Here is a 19879-nt window from a genome sequence, read left to right as displayed (position 1 = left end):
TCACTATTCATTTTCTCTATGAATGATTGTGTTTCACTGAAGATAATCTCTATGAATGTCTTCCTCACACCCAAGAGTAGGCTATATCCAGGACATTTTGTTAAAATCTTTATTTTTGTCTTCAATTAAGTTCAAATGAAGTAGCCTGCTCCTTTTCGTCAGCTGCTGGGTGGCTGTGGTCCAGATCCTTGTCAGTTAATTCAAATATAGCTAATAGCTCATTTTTGTTTTTAATAGATAAAAAGTATATTAAATATGTAACAGAACAACCTTAAGTGTGATTTGGTGGATTAGGACGACATCTTTTGAATATGGTCTATTTACCGTGGTCCGAGGCATCGGTCTCTATCAGAGCCCAGTTCAGCCAATAACAATAGTTCTAAAAATGTCCTATCGGCGCCGATTAATTGGTTTTGCGAATGTCGACCTCAAATTTTGATAATGGCCTCAGTGAATCATTGCGTGCCGTTTAAATTTTTCCACTCTCGCCCAAGAGGGAAGCCTAGTTTTTCCTTTGAAATTTTGTCTGTCTTATTCTGTTTCATGAAATTAAGCACTCCAAACTCCAGGGGTTTATATTGATATTATGCTGGGTTCAGGAGAGGCCCATTCATTTTTTATCGTCCCCTAAAATGTGAGAAGTTCTTGAAAACAGCTCCTCGTTTCTGTTCAAAGGGATATAGCTAGTAAACCCTCCCCCGGTGTCTCAGACGCCCAGGCGTTTCTCCCCTGTTGTACCTGTCTGTTGTCTCTTCTTCCGTTCACTACTTCTGACCGCCGCCTCAACCTACCATGCTGCTCCCCCCTCCCTCTCCTGCTCTCCACTCCCCCCGAGGAACCACCTAGTTGGGTGGGATGGAGCGATTGTGGTAACGGAGTACTACTGTCCCACAGAACCAGTGAGAGTTATGAGGGCAGGGGAGGGGTTGAGTGAAGAGAAGAAAGGAAGAGGCAGGGAGAGGGGGTGAGTTAGAGGGTGGAATGGGGCCTCCGGTGTGGCAGCTGTGGGCTTCCCCTCATAAACACTCTGAGAGAGTGCATGAAAAGCCTGATTGCACACTTCTTACCAGGCCCGAGGTCTCCCGCTGCACCCAGACTGCGGGGAGAGCGGCGCGGATTAGTGTGCGTGTGCGTGTGTGTGTGTGTGTCGAAAGAACGGCAGAGTAACACGCCAGTTGTTCACGCGTCTTGAGATGATTTTCATCCTCTCAAATTTCAACGGAGGGGTGGCTTTTATGGTTGGGAGAAACGGCGCTTGTGAGTTTGTTGATGGCCTGCTGGTTTTTGTGTCAGCAGTGACGGAATGTTTTGACTCTAGCCGGCTGATTCATGGCCATGTGTGAATTGTAGGATTTAATCTGCAGGGAACTGTCCAAGTGATGCCCCAAGTTTCTCTAGTTTCTCTGGTAGTGTGGCACTGAGACCCTGTGAGAGAGCTTGTGGCTGGGTGTACGAGCAAGGCAAGGCAAGTTTATTTGTATAGCACAGTTCAGCAACAAGGCAATTCAAAGTGCTTTACATGAGACATTAAAAGCATCAAGACAAAATGCAAGAGACACATAAAAGGACATTTAAAACAAAATGCAGGAAAAATAAAGGAATAAAAGTTACAGTGCAGTGTATGAATGAATAATTATTTGATTTAATAAAAAGCAGCGGCAAAAAGAAAAGTCTTCAGTCTTCAGTCTTGATTTAAAAGAACTGAGAGTTGCAGCAGACCAACAGTTTTCTGGAAGTTTGTTCCAGATATGTGGAGCATAAAAACTGAACGCTGCTTCTCCATGTTTTGTTTTAACACTGGGGACAGAGGCAGGCCTGTGCCAGACAACCTGAGAGGTCTGGATGGTTCATAATGTAGCAGCAGATCAGAAATATATTATGGCCCTAAACCATTCAGTGCTTTATAAACCAACAGCAGTATTTTAAAGTCAATTATTTGACAGACAGGAAGCCAGTGTAAGGACCTCAGAACTGGAGTAATGTGATCCACTTTCTTAGTCTTAGTGAGGACTCGAGCAGCAGCGCTCTGAATCAGCTGCAGCTGTCTGATTGATTTTTTAGGGGACAGTACTATAGATCAGCTTCAGCCGCCTTCTGGAACAGTCCTTCGTCCGTACGGCCAGTTCATCGGTCATGTGGCTCTCGGAGAGGTCAAACCTCCCCCCCCTTACCCAGACCTGACCTCCTCCTGCTTTCCCCCTGCGTCAGTGGGGTCCTTTAGTGCACTAGGCAGTGTACTAGGCAGCCGGATGAGTCAGAGCTGTGATGTCGCTGTCTCAGAATAGCTTGTGAGGGTTAGGGGCGGAGGGGGGGGTCCGGTGATGTGTTCAGCAAGGGAAAGGGTAAGGACTTCCTCTCTGGCAGCCAAGCACAATGGCCGCTCGCCTACTCGAGCCTGACCTGTCACGCCCTACCCAGGGGGGGTCAAGGGTGTGATGCTGCAGTGACCCGCAGGAGGGCACACCGCAGGGCGTATGGGGTGTGGAGAAGGGTGAGCTGGAGGGGGATGGGGTGGGTGGAGGTGGGGGGCAGCAGCCCTTTCCGTCCATTGATGCGCCAAAGCTGCCGGGCCGCAGCGGTGACCTGGGAGACACAGTGGCACACCGACCTTTCACCAGTCTCCCTGACCCCCCTCCTCCTCCTCTTCATCCTCCTCGTCCTCCTCCTCCTCGTCCCAGCACGTTCACTTACCTGCTTCCTCTCCCTCTCTCTCTCTCTCTACAGTACCTGGGCCACGTAGAAGTAGAAGAGTCCCGAGGCATGCACATCTGTGAGGACGCTGTGAAGAGGCTGAAGACGGTATGTACTCGCCAGAAGGAGCCCCCCCCCCCCCCGCCTCACTGTCTCACCCTTATGAACAAACCTAGAAGTACCCCCCCTCTCTTCCTCTCCCTCTCCCTCCTCCTCTCCTCTCCATGTTCTCACCCCGCCCTGCTTCCTCCATCGTGGCGCTGTCGTTTCTCGTCGTCGTCATGTGACGTGGTTACGTTCTCTCTCGCTCCAGCTTGTTTATTCCTAGCCTTCCTCCGCGTAAGCCTGAGCGTGGGCTGTATGTTGCCGTTTTGCCAAAGAGGTTCTCCGCCCAGCGTGCCCTTCAGACCGACTCCAGACACAACCCCCCCTCCCCCCTCCCCCGAGTGTCGCCCCCCCAAAACCACCCCACCCTTCCCGCCTGTCGTCCTCCTGTGTCCAGCCTGTCGTCCTCCTGTGTCCAGCCCTGCAGACAGACAGGCAGACATGTACTTCCTGCCGCCACGCAGTTTCACAGAAAGAACAGATTCCAGCATGGGGTGGGGGGGGGGGGGGTTAGGGAAACCGTGGGACGATAGCTTTTACATATTTACAGTACTCGCACTGCCCCACCCACATCGTAAACCCCAGCAGATCGACAGGCCCTACGCTCCCCTCCCAGACCCCTGACTAGACATCTGCGCTGTGATTCACTCCTTCTAAGCCCCCTAATACTCTGGCTGGTACCTGGTTTCATTTGGAGGAGGTTAACTTTACAGGGCTCAGTTAGATGTAGACTAACTGGGTCGCTAGTATCGACAGCATCGTCTCCGTTTGACGTTGGCAGTATACCTTTGCTGTGATTTCCCCAGGAGGATATTCGTTGATGTTTTGAAAGGCGTAGGAAATGTTTTGCGACAGTGTAGAAATCCGAAAATCCGTGTCTGTGGACCCTGGGGTCTCTCGGGTCTGCGCTGACCCTCCGGATGACTTGATGGGGGACTTGACCCCAGTGCTCTAGCAACCAGGCGGAGGTATTGTATCCGAGCCCGGGTGTAAAGACCACACGTTGACCTGAATGTGGGGCAACTTTGATAGTCAAATCTAGAGCTGTGGATGGGGATCTGGGTATGGGCGCATGGCAGGGTGGAGAACTTATCTGTGTCCACCCTGTCAGTCGCCGGCACGCGGGGCCGCGCTCGCCGTACGCGGTGTCCATACACGGCGTCCATAACCCACACGCCCGGGCCGTGCAGCTTTATTGAGTTACACTCCTCATAACACAGAGCGCGAGGTGGGGTGGGGGAGGCGACCCGAACTCAACGAAGACTGGGTCTGTCTCCTGTCCCCTGCCCCCCCCTCCCTCTCTCTCTCTCTCTAATGTGATTTCCTCTCCTCTCTTGGAACCCTGCCCCTCCTCCTCCCCCGGCTCATCTTATCTGTAAGCCAGAGCAGGGAGATGGCTTTATGGTTCTTCTTTATGAGTCTGTTATTGACCCCTAGTTCCGTCACGTGCCGGCGTGCTGGAGAGACGGTTTGTGTGGCCATGCTGAACCCTGGTTCCAAACAATGGCGCCTGTCTCACCTCAGCTGGCAAGAATGCCCTTTCGGTTGTGTCTGGAAACTCACTGCCCCTCTGAGTCAGAGTCAGACTGTCAGAGCCACCTCACCCAGGAGATTTAATAACCTGACGCGCCAGATGGTTCGCTTCCTGTCTGGGAACTCTGGAAGCTGGAAAATGGCATGCACTTTCAAAAATACTTGGCAGGTGATTGGATGACCCATCTGTCTATAATGCGCTACCTTCAACCTATCCTCACTGTTGTCACACCTAAACCTGTCCAGCGTAGCTGTTAGTATTTCCTCATTGAGCGATTGGCTAGATCGTTTTCTCGATCGGACACAAACGGATCTCTATGGAGAATGTCCAGACTGATTTGTGAGAGAAACGGAATGTGAACTCGCAAGATAAGGATGGTCTCACGAGGCTAGAGTTTTAAGGCTGTGAAGTGTCTGAGCAGTGGTATTCCTTCCAAAATAAAAATTTAGTTTCAAGGTAGCATTAACTGTGATACCAAAGCACCACGGAGCACAGAATTTGCATTATAATGTTGTCAATACAGTATGGAAATTTAACTACAAGCTCCCATGGCTAGCTGACGAACTGCCTTCATGACCGTGTAGGCTAGTTTGTTTTGCGACTTCTGGGCCTGAAACCTCCAGCGAAAGTAGGAGTAGGACTTCGACACTTATCTCTGAATCTCAGAGATTAGCGCATTTGAAAGGACTGCGGGATTGCGAATTTGTGATCGCAAATCGTTGGAGTGTAGAACAGTGTGCCAGTGCTTGAAACGAGAGTGACTTGTGATTGTGAAAGCTTGGTGAGCGAGAGAGAGAGAAGCCGTTCCTGTGCAGACAGCGCATCACAACAACGCGCTCAAAAGCGCGGCCAGAGCTTCGCAGAGAGACAAGGACCACGGAGCGGGGGGCCCTAGGGGCATGCGTGTTGCGATGGAAGCAATCGCACATAATCAGTGTTTCTACATGTTTGTTTGTTTATGTGTGAGTGTGCACAGAGGTCTGTGCGTCGGTGGTCTGGCCATCTGATTGAATGCGTGTATGCGCGTGTGATTGCTGCGGTGGGGTTCGCCTCCCGCTCAGCGCCGTCCCAGTGGTCTTCAAGAAGGGAGTAATGAGAATTTTCTCACAGCTCCGTGACCTGTGACTCACAGAGGGGAGGAGGGGGGGGGGGCGACCAGAGTCTGCAGCACTGCGGCACCATCAACCTCTAGGCTGCCTTTTTTTTCCCCCATCGTGGTGTCACTTCCTGTTCCTGCTGGTGTTGGCCCATGGCCCGGTGTGTGCTGGGCTTCTGTTCTGATGGGATTGTAGTTCCTGTTTACTTATGACTAACCTTCTGTGGTTGGGTTTTCTGTTGTAGGAGGAGGTAGTGATAGGCTTGGTGGTTTCCCTTTGATGTTTTGCAATCATGTCCTTTTCTTTTAGGTTCCATCTCCCTGTTATGGTCCATAGCTCTACCATTGGAATCATCTCTCCAAAGAACTCCCCTTCTAATCTTGCTTCTTTGAGCTTTTCCCCCCCAGATTTTCATCATGATACTTGAATGTTGCCTTGCCTTTGTTTTGACTTTATTTGGTTTGCATCTTTTGTCTTTTTAAGCAGGTTGTGTCCCCATGTCCCTGTGTGAAAACCTCCGAATGCCCCCCCCCCCCAACTACCTGCTGTTTCAACCCTCCTAACTGAACCCCCTAACTGAACTTATTCCAACTAACCTCATCTGTGTGAGCTGAGCCCGCTGCATGTCTGCGGTTCGCACTCTTAACACTGACTCACTCTCTGTGGATGTCTTTCTTCTCTGGTAACACATGTAATCATGCATTAACATGGTGCTCTGGGTCATCTGTCCCCTGCTGCTGTGAGACTGGATCGGAGTTCCAGATCGCTCCTACATGCAGACGGTGGGGCATTGCCAAGGGAGGGAGGATTAATAGTAGGTCAGGTGTGATTGCTGGGTCCTGGTTGTCCTGTGCAGTAGCCTGAACCTGACCTTTTGACCCTGGCGATGGGCCAGTAGTCAGTCACTGGCCCGGCTCAGAGGTCGACTCTCTCAGATGGCTAATCTGTTTCTGTTCTGTCTCTTCTTGGCATCCTAAAATAGGAAATACAATTCAAGTAAATACCCCCCTCCCCCTCCAATCTTAATCCCTGTCCAGAGGCCTTCTGATGATGTCACAGCTGTGGGAAGCCTATAGGACTGTATTGCTTGTGGTGGGGCTGAGCTTGGAGCACTAGAGCTGGGATACAGGGTTCCGGGCCCTGGGGGGACTTGGGTTCATAACCTGGTGCTGTGTGAGCGGACCTATGTGGATTACTGGCTTCCAGTGTTGGTGGCAGTTTGATAGTACTAACCCCCGATCATAACCATAACCATGGAGATCACCTTCAACTCACTCCACCCCCTCAGTCTGCAATCACGTGAACGCCCCCCACTCATCACTCCCCTCACTCATAACCAAGCTTCACTTCCAAACCCCCTCCCCATTGAAGACACGGCCAAACACACACACACACACCTCATCTGAACGCAGGACTTTTTATAGCCCTCATCGGTAACATTCTCCTGCCTTGTCCTCCCCATCCCCCACCCCACCTCCCTCACCCACCCACCTACCAACCCCACTTCCAGGACAGGAAATTCTTCAAGGGCTTCTTTACAAAAGTAAGTTCTGCTTTGTGTGTCTCAGTGTGTGCTTCTTTTCCTTACATAACACCTCACTCTTTGGTCACGACTGAAGGCCAGAAGAAACTCTGGGAATCTGTCTGGATATATCACTTATGTAGGTCGACGAGCATGTGTTTGGGAGGGGAGGGGCACTTTGTATTTTGTTTGTTTGTTTGTGTGTGTGTCTCATCAGCTCTTTCTCCACGAAGCAAGAATGGAAACCTTTTTTTCACGTGTGTGTGTGTGTGTGTGTGTGTGTGTGTGTGTGTGTGTGTGTCATCAACTCATTTTCCACCAAACAAGAAAGGAAACATTGTTTATAGAGTTGTATCAGACTTGTGTGCACATTTCCTGGATTGCTTAACCTTTGGGCCGCTACTGTCAGCTGCCCCGTCCTCCTGTCCACCCTTCTCTCTCCTCTTCCTCATTCCAACGTGGGTGCTCTCACACAACACTCAAAACATGTACCTTACCTCTCCTCTTGGTTGCTTTCTTCTGTTTCAGGTGGCTTGTGTGTGAGGGAGTGGGAGGTGTGAGGGAGTGGGAGGTGTTTGCGCGAGGAAGAGGGTTTGTGTGCGTGTATCTGCGTGTGTGTGTGTGTGTGTGTGTGTGTGTGTAGGTTTCAAGGAACGTGTAAGGACGTACCAGCAGTGGGAGCAAAATGGCGAGTCTTCGCCGGGTTTGCCTCACTCTGTTCTAGCACGGCTCTTTCTTACATGCGTCTCTGTTCTCTCTGTAGGCTGGGAAGAAGGCCGTGAGGGCGGTGCTGTGGGTGTCGGCAGACGGCCTGCGTGTTGTAGACGACAAAACAAAGGTAATGGATCCATCCAGCCCTCATTCGCGGTCTCTGGGCAGCTAGGTCAAAACTCGGAGCAGCCAGAGAAAGGCATCTGGCTTTTGAGGGTAGTGATTACCACTTTAGTTGTTGAGTTTTCAATGCTGCGGTCTACAAATGGTTCTACAGGTTCTGCTTTTACCTCACAGCATACACTCCAAAGCATCTGTGAGACAATTCATATTCAAGTAGAGCACATCCTTTTTTCTTATTTTATGTTGTGCTTTGCTGCCACCTGTTGGGGTTTAGGTAGTACTACATTGCGACTTCTTGTTCGCAGCAATACATCATGAATAGCTTTGCATTTCTAATTTAGGATTAGAATTCGAACCTTGTGAACGATAACCGACTGCGGTTGTGATGTTATCCTACCGTAGGACCTGATACTGGACCAGACGATAGAGAAGGTGTCGTTCTGTGCCCCAGACCGGAACTTCGAGCGGGCATTCTCCTACATTTGCAGAGACGGAACGACGCGTCGCTGGATCTGCCACTGTTTCATGGCCATCAAGGACTCTGTGAGAATTTATTATTTTATTTATTCATATCCATATATAACATGTTCATAATTCCAGACCGATATCTATCTTTCTTACCCTTATTTTATACTGTATAGAAATGGTACTTATTGTGTCATTTGTACATTTGTAACTTGTAAATTTATAATTTGTAAATCGAGTTTTGGAGTCTATCTGTTTGAGCATAATCTTTGAGTCGGCAGTAACATCTCACTGTGACTGTACACGTACGTTACATTTAAAGAAATCTTGAGAACGGGTCACAGCCCGCCTTGCTTCCCCTCACCTGCAGCGGGAGACGTAGCGTCAGAATGATGAACGTTACTCTATTCTTTTGGCGTTGAGAGAGAGAGAGAGAGAGAGAGAGAGACTTGAACGGATCACGGTAACACAAACAGCAGGTGCTGTTGTGGACCCCCCACAGTCACAGCTTAGCTTATCTTGCATGTTGCGTGTGTGTGTCTCTCTCAGGGGGAACGCCTCAGTCACGCGGTGGGGTGTGCGTTCGCCGCCTGCCTGGAGCGCAAACAGAAGCGCGAGAAGGAGTGCGGCGTCACGGCCACATTCGACGCCAACCGGACCACCTTCACCCGGGAGGGCTCCTTCCGCGTCACCACGGCAACGGAGGCGGCGGAGCGGGAAGAGGTCATGCGGCAGCTGCAAGAAAAGAAAGGTGCGTGTTTTTTGTGTGAACCCCCGTCTCCGGGCGGTGTTATATATAAACGGCGGCCGTCCCCAGTTTTCCCGAGGGGCTAACCAACGCTTTGTCCTCCTCGCAGCCGAGGCGGACGTCAAGGCTGCTCTCCCCGCCAGCGCCGCCGCCCCCGGCGTGACCAACCCCGTGGCGCAGCAGCAGGGGCCCCCGTCCCCGTCGTCCTCCCCGCCGCTCTGCGTGTCCTCCACCCTGGGGCCGCAGGTCATCCCCCGCAGGCACGCCCCCGTGGAGGCGCTGGCCAGGCAGGGCTCCTTCAGGGGCTTCCCGGTCCTCAGCCAGAAGACCTCGCCCTTCAAGCGCCAGCTCTCGCTCCGCATAAACGAGATGCCTTCCAACATGCAGCGGAAGTCCGACTTCCCCATGAAGAACACAGGTGAGACGCCCGCCGTCTCTCTCTGCAGTGTTCGTCCGTCTCGCCGATGTCTTCGGCCTAGTTTATACTGTAACTGTAGAAGACGAGCTAAGGCTTGTGGCTCATAGCTCTAGGCAAACTCTGGGCATTTACCCAGAGCCATGAGCCACGAGCCATAGCCTCTGTTCTACAGTATAAACAAGGCTGTAGTTCCCCCCGGGTGCGGCCGGCTGTCTGTGTTAGGATGTCTGCGTTGTTGCTAACCTGGTGTCCCGCCCCGCAGTCCCGGAGGTGGAGGGGGAGGGGGACAGCATCAGCTCGCTCTGTACCCAGATCACCACTGCCTTCAGCAGGCCCCCGGAGGACCCCTTCTCCTCGGCGCCCATGCCCAAGCCTGCCTCCTCGCCGCAGTCTCCTGCCGCCCCAGGTAATCGATACGTCTCCACATAATCCCCGTCATACCTGTGTGTGAGAGTGTGTGTGTGTGTGTAACCTGGTAAACCAGACTCATTGCGACGTTTTCACGATAAGTCTGGACTTCCAGCCGCACAGAACGATTTGAGTTTTCCCAGAAAATGGGGCACTAATCAGGAGACTGTATTTTAACTGCTGAGTATGCTTTCACAGAATTTTTCGCGATTAGTCTGGTTTACCAGGCTAGTGTGTGTGTGTGTGTGTGTGTGTGTGTGTGTGTGTGTGTGCGCACGCTATGAGGGGTAATTCGTGCCACCGCAGCAAACACTCGGTGCCTTAACCGTGTCACCTACACTTGCATTGCGTCTATAAATATACTTTGGCGAGCTGAAAAATCCGCATGCACTAGGCATGCGCTAGGCATGCGCTAGGCATGCGCTAGGCATGCGCTAGGCGACTATAGAAAATAATGAAGGGCGACTGGTGGGCAGTGCCAGTCTCTGCACACATCGTGTAACTACTGCACGCTCGTGTTAAATCAGCGGACACTAGACTACGGTGACCTTCGTCCCGAGTCCCGACAAATGTCTGCCGCCCCAGTTTTCCACATTGACTAACAATTTGTCCCGATTTTAAAATAATAATACCATTATACTTGTTTTCAGCTATGATTAGAGTTGAAACTTGCATTGATATAACAGCTACTAGCAATTCTTCCGTAGCCTAATGGTTAACGCATTGGGTTAAAGATCTCGAGGTCGCTGGTTCTAATCCTTCCAAGCATAGCGTTTTATTTTGTTTAAAGGCTAGTCCTAACTTGTTTAATTTGTTTAGCACATTACATACACATTGCAAATGAATGAGATGAGACATAATGTAAGCCTACATAGAATAGGTAGTGGGCATAGAACAGCAGGTGAATGTGAGATGTAGGCTATGGATTCAGCCCGCAATTATAATCGCATTCATTTATGTCAGCGAGTCAGAAAATGACATGTTATTGATAGAAAGGATACGGCGACGATACAGTCAATCATTCAGCACCATGGACAGCGCTCTCCACTGCAGATGGATGAGAAAATAATTATTTGTGTTTAGACGAGCGTGCACGCACGCGTCTGTTGCGCTCACTCGGTGACACTGGCACGATTAACCCCTCACTATGTCATGTATTTGAAGCGCAATTCACCCGTCACGCACCTGCAAAAGCGCGTGTGCGTAACAGGTGCGTGACGCTCGTCATTGTTTGTGAATGGAAATTATACCCGCACGTTAGAGGTTTAATGTCATCGTGCAGGCACTGCGCACGCGTTTCAGTATAGTGTGTTGGCACGAATCACCCCACATAGCACGTGTCCGTGTGTGTGCGCGCGTGCGTGTGTGTGTGTGTGTGTGTGTGTGTGTGTGTCCGTCCGAGTATGCATTTACAAGCTTGTCCTGCCTACATTCTCTTAACCAAGAAACCTGTTTTGTACATTACTAACACGTTTCGGGAGATGTGAATCTCAAGATAAACAACATTTTAGTTTTGCATGTTTAACATTTCTGTCTAACGCCATGAACATGAACACCTACACAAGCTTGCCTGTACCAGCTACTATCTCTGTGTGTGCCATAGTGAACGGCACAGCACCTGCCTTCCCTGTCGTGGCTGCTACCGTTAACCCCCCAGCTCTGCCCCCCCCTCTGCCTGCTCGAGAAACTAACCCTTGGGCAAAGACCCCGGCTTCGGCCCACCCAGGTAAGGAGCTCCAGGCGACGAGGCTCACGGTCACGTCTGCACATCAACTGACCGACGCGGTCCTAATGGTTTTGCTTCTCCAGATTAAATGCCCTGTAGGTCCTTGAGGGTTTCTTTAACCTCTCCTTTCGTCCACAGGTGGTGACTGGATGAGCCCCACCGCGGTGATCATCACACCCCCCGCCCCCGCGACGTCTTCCCCGGCTGTCCCCTCCCACAGACGCACACCCTCGGAGGCGGACCGCTGGTTGGAGGAGGTGACCAAGTCAGTCCGCGCCCCGCAGCCCGCCGCTGTCATGGCCCCTGCCCAGCCCTTCGCCGCCGCCATGCCTGTGCCGGCCGTGCCGGCCGTGGCCTTCATGACCTCGCTACCCGCCGTTCCCATGCTGCCCTCTCGCCAGCCCGCCTACCACGCCCACGCTCCGGCCTCCTACCCCATGTCCAACGGCCTGCCGTACGCCCAGTCCAGTGTCCCCGTGGTGGGCATCACCCCCTCGCAGATGGTAGCCAACGTGTTCGGCTCGGCCACGCAACCCCAGCCTTTCCCCAACCCGCCCGCCGCCGCGATACCGCAGTACGACGCCCGCGCCGGGTGCAGCGTCAGCCCGTTCGCCAAGCCCCCGCGGCAGCAGCCCTCCACCGTAGTCCCCGCCCCCTTCCAGCCGCCCAACGGCAGCGTCGCCTTCAACGGGGCAGAGAGCTGGGGCCCCTCCCTTCTCCCCGCTCCGTCCTCCCCTGCCCCCCCTCCGCCGGCGCAGGCGCCCATCCAGCCGCAGGCCGACGCCTTCGAGGCCCAGTGGGCCGCTCTAGAGAGCCGCTCCCGCCAGCGCACCACACCCTCCCCCACAAACCCCTTCTCTAGCGAGCTGCACAAGACCTTCGAGATCCAGCTATAAAGCTGTTTGTTGGGAGTGAAGGAGTCCAAGGACAGGACATGAGAGGCTGTAACTTTAATTGAGCAGGATGGGAAGAGACAGGAGAGGCGGAACAGACCCACGGCCTCTCCCTCTCTCTCTGCTTGGTTTGGAGGACAACCTTAGCAGAGCAGAAAGGAGAAAAGGGCGGGAGCCGGGTAACAGGTGGATCAGCGGAGCAACGGGACAGCAGCGAATCAGGATTAAGTTAATGAGGTGCAGCTTTACACAGGCATTTACATAATTAGCATTGTCTGTATGGTTTTATTATTGCTTCGGACTGGCGTGGTTATAACCCTGTGGAGTAGTGGTGCTGAGCTCACCCAGCCCCACCCATCCCATCTCTGGAGACACACAAGCACAAGGTTCCTCCAGACGCAGCGTCTGCCCCTAGCCCCCTCCTTGTTCAGCTCACAGTGCTCCCTGGTGGCTGGAGTATGATATTCCGGCCCACCCATCAGAAGGACTGCAGCACTGAAGAGAACTGAGCTTCCAGACGAGAGGTTCTCATTAAACTTCAAAATCAGAAGAATAAATGAGAGAATGCCAAAATCTTTATTTTTATGCATTAAGTATATTTTAAATAGCTTTGGAATCTAATAGAAGAGTTGTAAGTAATCTTGCCAAAGGCACAGGCTAGCTACAATGAAAATGAGTGGATGTGCGTGTATACAAGAGAAATGACCTAAATATATATATATATATATATATATATATGTGTATATATATCTATAAAGAATATATACTGTACACAGCTCATGGCCGTGCTGATTTCTAATGTGATGTAAAGAGAGATTGAGTGAAGGGACAGCTGTTTTACTTTACTTTTATTTTTTAATCCGTCATTGCCGTTATTTGCATCCTGTGATTGGATGTGCATCTCACTGTAAATAGGTTATCATTGCAGCAACAATCAATGTGGACCCAGTGTTGGTGGTGGTTCCCAGGCTGCCTCTCCTACCACTAAGCTCTCCTTTCTCACTGTAATTTTACTAATGTAGTACTCATCAGTACTCACAGTACTGCATTTTACCCCCTCCCCCTCCATGGACATTAGCATTCTTTTTTTAGTGTTGATGTTATTATTTTATATTTTAACACCATGGACAGTGTCATCTCCGTTTCATTGTTGTTGTTTTTGTTTGTTGATCCTGCATTTTTTTTTGCACAAGCACTAAAGTAGTAGATGATCTGACCATGCAGATGATGATGATCAACGTTCCATGGCTGTTGGACATGGGTTCATCAGCCATGGCGCTGCGGTAACAGATGTCTGTGGTCAAATTAAATTAAATTCACCCTTCTCACACAGCTTTATTGACACACACTCGCGTGCATTCACACGCGTGCAAAAGACATGGTGTCCCGACGTCCAACTTCCTGTGGAGTGTGTCCAGCCGTTTGCAGTGGAGAGGGCCAGGGAGACTCATCTGTCTAACTCTGACCTGTCATTATTTTATTTTTATCAAACCTGTGAATATGATCTGTTTTCTGATCTATTTTTTTTCTTCCATTTTGTAATTATTTCATTACTTTATTCCACTTCTTTCCAGAAACATTGAAGCTAAAAAGATTGAATAAATTGATGGTGGTAGAGGAACAGTGTGTCTTATTGCTTTTTTGCCTTTAATTAAGCAATGGATTGTTGAAAGCAGCATCACCATGTTAGGTGCTTATGACTATGAGAAACCCAAAGTGGGCCGACCACTTTTCGGTGGACACTACTGTCTTTCAGTGAGAAGTGTATTTTATTCATTATGAGAACGACAGTGCGACAGTGGATGTTCTGTCCTGAAGTCTCCTCGGCCCGCCGAGACCTGTGTGGGGCGCTAACGCGTCTGCTCCCATCACCCCCGTCATCATAAATAGAGCTTGAAGAAACGGCTGATTAGCTACTCGAAACAAGTGTACATGTGCATGCTATCAGGTGCGAGTGTGTTATGGTGTCGCCGTGAAACGCACTGGTAGGTAACGTATGGAAAGAGCAATACTCAAATCATCAAACATGCAGAGACTGATTTTGTGTGTAGTGTTTCAGAGCAGCTGAGTGAGGCAGCCCAGTCGTCATGCTCCTGACGCAGCTAGCTAACGTTAGCTAGCACGGCTGGTAAGCAAGCTCACCTGCTTGCCAACCTCTGGTGGTGATAGTTCACCAGCTTATTAGCTGGCAAGCTTTGACGTGTTTTAAAAGTGATGGCCTCATCAGTAGAATGATAAACGACGTGCGCTTCATCAACTTGTCGATGGGTCTGTCTCTTGCACGCCGCTGTCTGTCTTGGCCTAACTTTCAGCTGTGTGTATTTTGGGGTGATGAGTACGGGATGAGCTAACGTTACGTCTTGACCACACCACGCTCCATTTAAGCTCATGCGGGTGACAAGGGCACACGGTTCAAGTCCATGTCTAGTCTCTTGGTAAACATTGTGCAGCTCACAGTAGCTCTTCATTCTCCCTGCCTTTCAAATTACGTTATCGGTAGGACGAGATAATGTTTTCGGTGCCGTGTTTAACTGTCAGCAGGATTATGTAAATACTAAACTACCTGACCGGTTTTCATGACACTTGCTGGAGGGATACAGCATGGGCCAAGGAAGAATCCATAAAATTGTCAGCCCATATCCAATTGTGCTGTATCCTGCTGTAGGTCAGGAACCAAATGTGTTCAGGTTTTCTGGTTTGGGGGATGAATTGTGTCTACAACACTTCCGAGAGAGCCATTTGTTGCAAATAAGGGCATCGCCAGAAGATGCTCTGTGCATAATGTTTCTTGCTTAAATGGTAATTTTAATTTATTCATACTCATGCATTTAATTTGTGTTTTTTATGTGTAGGTCTTCACGTTTCACCCAGCCCCAGCCAAATCCTCCACAGGTCTGTAACTAAGATGTCCCGACATGGCCCCCTAGCTGCAGGATTAGCAACTCTGCTAGGGGCTACCTTGGGAGGGCTTCTCATATGGCGCACCTGGCGGACACGGAGGAAGAGACTTCCCCAAGGTCTCTTGAGCCTTCCCCAGGGGCAGAAGGCTGCCGATCCTGTGGAACAACAGCCAGGTCCGGTGCAGCCCGAGGCTGCGGTTTTGGAGTGTCTGCCCGTGCAGCTGCCCCCACCAGCTGCCCCCCTCCAGCCACCGCTGTCCCCCCCGCCCTCTGCCGAACAACTGCTGGGCGTGAAGCCGGTGATGGTGAGCTCTGAGGAGGAATGGCAGCAGCTGTGGCCCTCACTGCAGAAGGACCTGTCTGTCTTCCCTGTGCTGGGACTGGACTGTGAATGGGTAAAGACCAAGGGCGTAAGGATTACTTTTGCATGTTTAAAAATAATAATGAATCCAAAAAAAACCATTTAGTGCTGTGAGTTGTTTATCTGACACATCTGATTTCTGCTGCTCCAGGTGTCTGTGAAGGGCAAAACCTCGGCTGTGTCCCTCCTCCAGATGGCCTCCTACTCAGGCCGGTGTGTTCTGGTCCGACTGCTGCCTTTCCGTAACGGACAGCAGACCCTGCCCCCCAGTCTCGTGGAGCTCCTGCGGGACCCCCACGTCTTAAAAGTGGGCGTCGGCTGCTACGAGGACGGGAAGCGTCTGACCCGTGACCACGGCCTGTCGCTGGGATGCACGGTCGACCTGCGCTATCTTGCTTTAAGACAGGAGTACGGACGGTTTTGATTCCCCTCCTGCCCCACTTAACCAACTGAATTTATTTATTGTAAATAAGGTGTAATGTCTCTAAATTCTGTTTCCTGTATAGGCAAGTGATGCTGAACAATGGCTTAAGTCTGAAGTCCCTGGCTGCGGATCTGCTGAACGTTTCTCTGGACAAATCCCTTGGGCTGCGCTGCAGTGACTGGGAAGCCGATCAGCTGACCCTGGAGCAGGTAGCTACAGCGCGAGGCCGGTGGCAGTGGGTCTCAAAATTTTCAGGCACAGGGCACCCCTATGCATCATTTTTTCATCCACGGCACCCCTCAATTACATTCTTAGTTTTCACACTCAGCACCTTATAGTGTGTGGCTTTTTAGCCTTGGCAACCAACTAGCCTCTTGAGCTTGGACAGACACATGCACAGTTGAAAGCATGTTCACTGTCTCATTTTGGGATTTCAGTCTCTTAAAAGATGCAGTATCTTTGGAACTGTATGCTGGACGGTTTGTTTCAACTTGGTTACAGTCGCTGCGTTAGCCAACTTCTCCCTGCTGATCAGACATAGGCTACCAGTGTGGGGAACGTATAGCACCACTCCAGCTAAAACCAGAGGAAGCAAATTCAGCAATTATCGTTTTGGCCTTTTTGCTGCTCCTGCCTGGTTGGGTACACCCTCCGATGTAAGATGCTGAATGGATGCAACGTTATATTCTCTTAAGAAACGTATCCATACTTCCCTGTCATCTGGCTAGCCTTCGGCATGATCGGCATCTGCTGACAGGTAACGTTAGTGAGTGTTTTTGCGTTAGCTAGCCTACAACGTCACCCTCAACTGAAAGTAGTGTTCATTTTTTGTAGAGATATGCAGGCTACCAAGGAAAACTGGAGAATATCAGTTTCTGTTAGAACTAATTGAAAATATTTTTTTACTTTTGATGTTTCAACTGATATAAAATAATTGTATAAGTGACACTGGTATGTTCCAAATATTATCAAAGGATTCTGCAGCACCCCTGGACTCGCATCACGGCACCCGCTTTGAGAAATCGTGGTCTAGTGAACACTCTTTCTGGCCTCCCTCAGCTTAAGCCTTTTCCCCACGTAGCACCGCAGGGGAGCGGATATATCGGAGCGCTGGCCTAAAGCCCAGTTTATACTTTGTTGAGCGACACTTTTCAAGAAGCATAAATTAGGCTTTAGTTTCCCTAAGACTTAACATAAGTGGTTCACTTCAGGGATTCAAAAAACATTTTGGTATCTGCTTTTCACTAAAGCCCAACTCTCTCTCCTGATGCCAGATAGCCTATGCTGCGAGAGACGCCCAGGTCTCCGTGGCCCTGTTCTTCCAGCTGCTGGGCCTGAACTCTGAAGCCCAACCCACTGCTGAGGGTGGGAGTGTGTACGCTCAGCTGGCCTCGCGGTGCCAGGGGCTGCTGGATGTGCCTTTCAGGGGCCGAGCTGGAGGGGAGGGAGACGACAAGGACAAGGATAGGGAGAGGAGAAGGTGCAACAGGAAGCCCGCTTTCGAAAGCCCAGAGTCTGGAGACCAACAGGTTCCAGACCCCCGCAAAATCAAGAGAAAACCACTGGGAGTGGGCTACTCTGCCAGGTGAGGTCAGGGCAACGCTGAAGTGAAACTAACCTCAGCTGTCGAGACCCTGTCATTCAGGTCAGGGTAGAAATGTAACAGTTCTGTGGACTTTGCCGAAGTGACCAGGCACCACTTGCTCTGTGCATGTTACAGGAAGTCCCCTCTCTATGACAACTGCTTCCTCCATGCTCCAGATGGCCAGCCCCTCTGCACCTGTGACAAGAAGAAAGCCAAGTGGTACCTGGATAAAGGAATAGGAGGTACACGCCCAATGGTTAATCAATGTATGCTTGCGCCAAGTGTCTTAAAACATTTTTTTTTTTTAAGTAATTATTGCCTAAAGAAAAAAACAATTGCCCTCTATAGATGTTGACATCCTGATTCTGTTCCTGTCACAGAGCTCCTCAGTGAAGAGCCTTTCATTGTGCAGCTGCTGTTTGAGCCGTCAGGACGTCCAGACTCCCAGCAGGACTACTACCTCACTGCTAAAGAGAACCTGTGTGTGGTCTGTGGAAAAGAAGATTCCTACATCAGGTTTGGGATCTTTTTGTGCAGACTCACTGGTCCCTCTAGATCACCGTCTCTTTCATTATGAACAGCACAAACGTAAACTTGTTGCCCGTCCTCGCTCCCGCAGGAAAAACATAGTCCCGCACGAATACCGGCGACATTTCCCCACCGAGATGAAGGACCATAACTCCCACGACATCCTGCTGCTCTGCCTCTCCTGCCACGCGGCGTCCAACGTCCACGACGGCTCCCTGAAGCAGCAGCTGGCCGACGAGTACCTCGCCCCCCAGGGGTGCGAGGAGGGGGTGCGACTGCTGGAGGACTCGGACCGGCGGCGGGTCCGCTCTGCCGCCAGGGCTCTCCTCACCGCGGGGGAGGGGCTGCCAGAGCAGCGGCGGGAGGAGCTGCAGGCCGTCATCCGGAGTTTCTACTGCGGCGAGGAAGAGCTCACCGCCGAGACGCTGCAGCAGGCGGCAGGCCTGGAGACCAGGTGGGCGCCGGGGCTCGTGGTGGCGGCGGTTCTGGGAGGAGAGGGGATTCAGAAATGAGACCTCTCTAAATGATGGTGTACTTCGGTCACATGTTTTGTTTCTAAGCCCTGGTCCTGGGCTTGTTTACATAACTTCTCTCTCTTTGTCACCCCTTCCTAGGATCTTCAACGAGAGCTACATTCCCCACGGGCTGAAGGTGGTGCGTGCGCACGCCAAGCAAGGTGCGCGAGGCCTCATGGACCTGGAGCGTCGCTGGAGGCAGCACTTCCTGACCACCATGCGTCCGCGTCACCTGCCCCCCCTCTGGTCTGTCGATCATAACCATGACAAGTTCCTGCGCAAATACGGAGAAGACCTCCCCATCAAGCTCAACTGAAGCGTCCGACCGGGACATCGGGAGCGAACGCCAGCAAGGACCCAAGAGGGGCGCTGGATGTTTTCAGTGTACAAGGATGTCCTCCACCTATGTTGGCTGGATGAGACAGTCTCGCACTGATCCAATGGTGCCAAGTATGAGTGCTGGAGAGACGCTGCTATTCTGCCACCCAGGTCCTAAATAAACTGGACCCAGAGACACCCAGGCCCTAAATGAACTGGACCCAGAGACTGGCTTGAGTAAAAAGACTTGGGGACTGCCTTTGAAAAACGATAAGCTTGTATATGGACACACTTTTTTTATATATATAAATGAAAAAATATCAATATAATATAAATAATGGGAGATGGATTTCACCAATTTATGGAAATGTCTTTTAGGATGAGCCAAAACCTGCTCTTAATTCTCTAATTTAATTTTCCCTGCAGGTAACAGCCCTAGATTATTTCTATGCATTGTGTGAACAAAAAAAAGTTTTTGCTTTGCAGAGAAAGGTCATTTTAAATTTAACCAATATTTGGAGCTCTCTTTTTGTTAGCCTGTTGTTGTCTATCTGCTACAATAGGTGAGACAAAGCCATGAATTGATCCCATGTGGTGACCAGCCATTCTCAGGTTTAGTGGGACAGAATGCCAATCATAGACAAGTTGGTTTGTCAACAGTACTTTGCTAGCCCCTATACAAACAGCGTGTTCTGGATGTGGCGTCTCCACAGTTAGGACACCTCATGACACATGTTTTAATGTGGCTCTTCCCTTAGCTTGACGAGACCAACCCAACATCAGGACCTATCCTCATTCCACTTTCAT

General features: G+C 50.7%; 2 protein-coding genes across 4 annotated transcripts in view; both read left to right on the top strand.

Moving 5' to 3' along the window:
* The window catches only part of numb (NUMB endocytic adaptor protein), a 30813-nt gene extending 16751 nt beyond the window's left edge, over nt 1-14062 (top strand). For 2 of the 3 annotated variants that reach the window (XM_084438640.1, XM_084438638.1), the window contains 8 exons: nt 2725-2799; nt 7713-7787; nt 8186-8326; nt 8798-8999; nt 9106-9414; nt 9677-9820; nt 11426-11548; nt 11687-14062. In XM_084438640.1, the coding sequence (XP_084294766.1) occupies nt 2761-2799; nt 7713-7787; nt 8186-8326; nt 8798-8999; nt 9106-9414; nt 9677-9820; nt 11426-11548; nt 11687-12444 (1791 nt within the window). In that variant the 5' untranslated portion in view covers nt 2725-2760 and the 3' untranslated portion in view covers nt 12445-14062. The remainder of the gene's footprint in view (nt 1-2724; nt 2800-7712; nt 7788-8185; nt 8327-8797; nt 9000-9105; nt 9415-9676; nt 9821-11425; nt 11549-11686) is intronic. The other variant, XM_084438639.1, reaches the window with a different exon arrangement.
* Nucleotides 14063-14360: 298 nt separating this feature from the next.
* Nucleotides 14361-19879, top strand: exd2 (exonuclease 3'-5' domain containing 2). Its single transcript, XM_084438641.1, has 9 exons — nt 14361-14426; nt 15294-15736; nt 15854-16110; nt 16209-16335; nt 17401-17711; nt 17847-17953; nt 18092-18227; nt 18331-18693; nt 18854-19879. The coding sequence occupies exons 2-9, from the start codon at nt 15347-15349 to the stop codon at nt 19068-19070; spliced, it is 1908 nt and encodes a 635-aa protein (XP_084294767.1). The 5' UTR covers nt 14361-14426; nt 15294-15346; the 3' UTR covers nt 19071-19879.

Source organism: Borostomias antarcticus (genome assembly GCF_949987555.1).
Source record: "Borostomias antarcticus genome assembly, chromosome: 5".
In the NCBI taxonomy this organism is placed as follows: domain Eukaryota; kingdom Metazoa; phylum Chordata; class Actinopteri; order Stomiiformes; family Stomiidae; genus Borostomias; species Borostomias antarcticus.
The sequence above is the reverse complement of the archived record's forward strand: the minus strand, read 5'-3'. Positions and strand labels throughout refer to the sequence as shown.

What these genes read in the sequence shown, in the direction of transcription:
- exd2 (XM_084438641.1), top strand. Translation starts at nt 15,347, where the DNA reads ATGTCCCGACATGGCCCCCTAGCTGCAGGATTAGCAACTCTGCTAGGG. An exon ending in ATCAGCTGACCCTGGAGCAG is followed by an intron (nt 16,336 to 17,400) that starts GTAGCTACAGCG and finishes TCCTGATGCCAG; the next exon opens with ATAGCCTATGCTGCGAGAGA. An exon ending in AAAGAAGATTCCTACATCAG is followed by an intron (nt 18,228 to 18,330) that starts GTTTGGGATCTT and finishes TCGCTCCCGCAG; the next exon opens with GAAAAACATAGTCCCGCACG.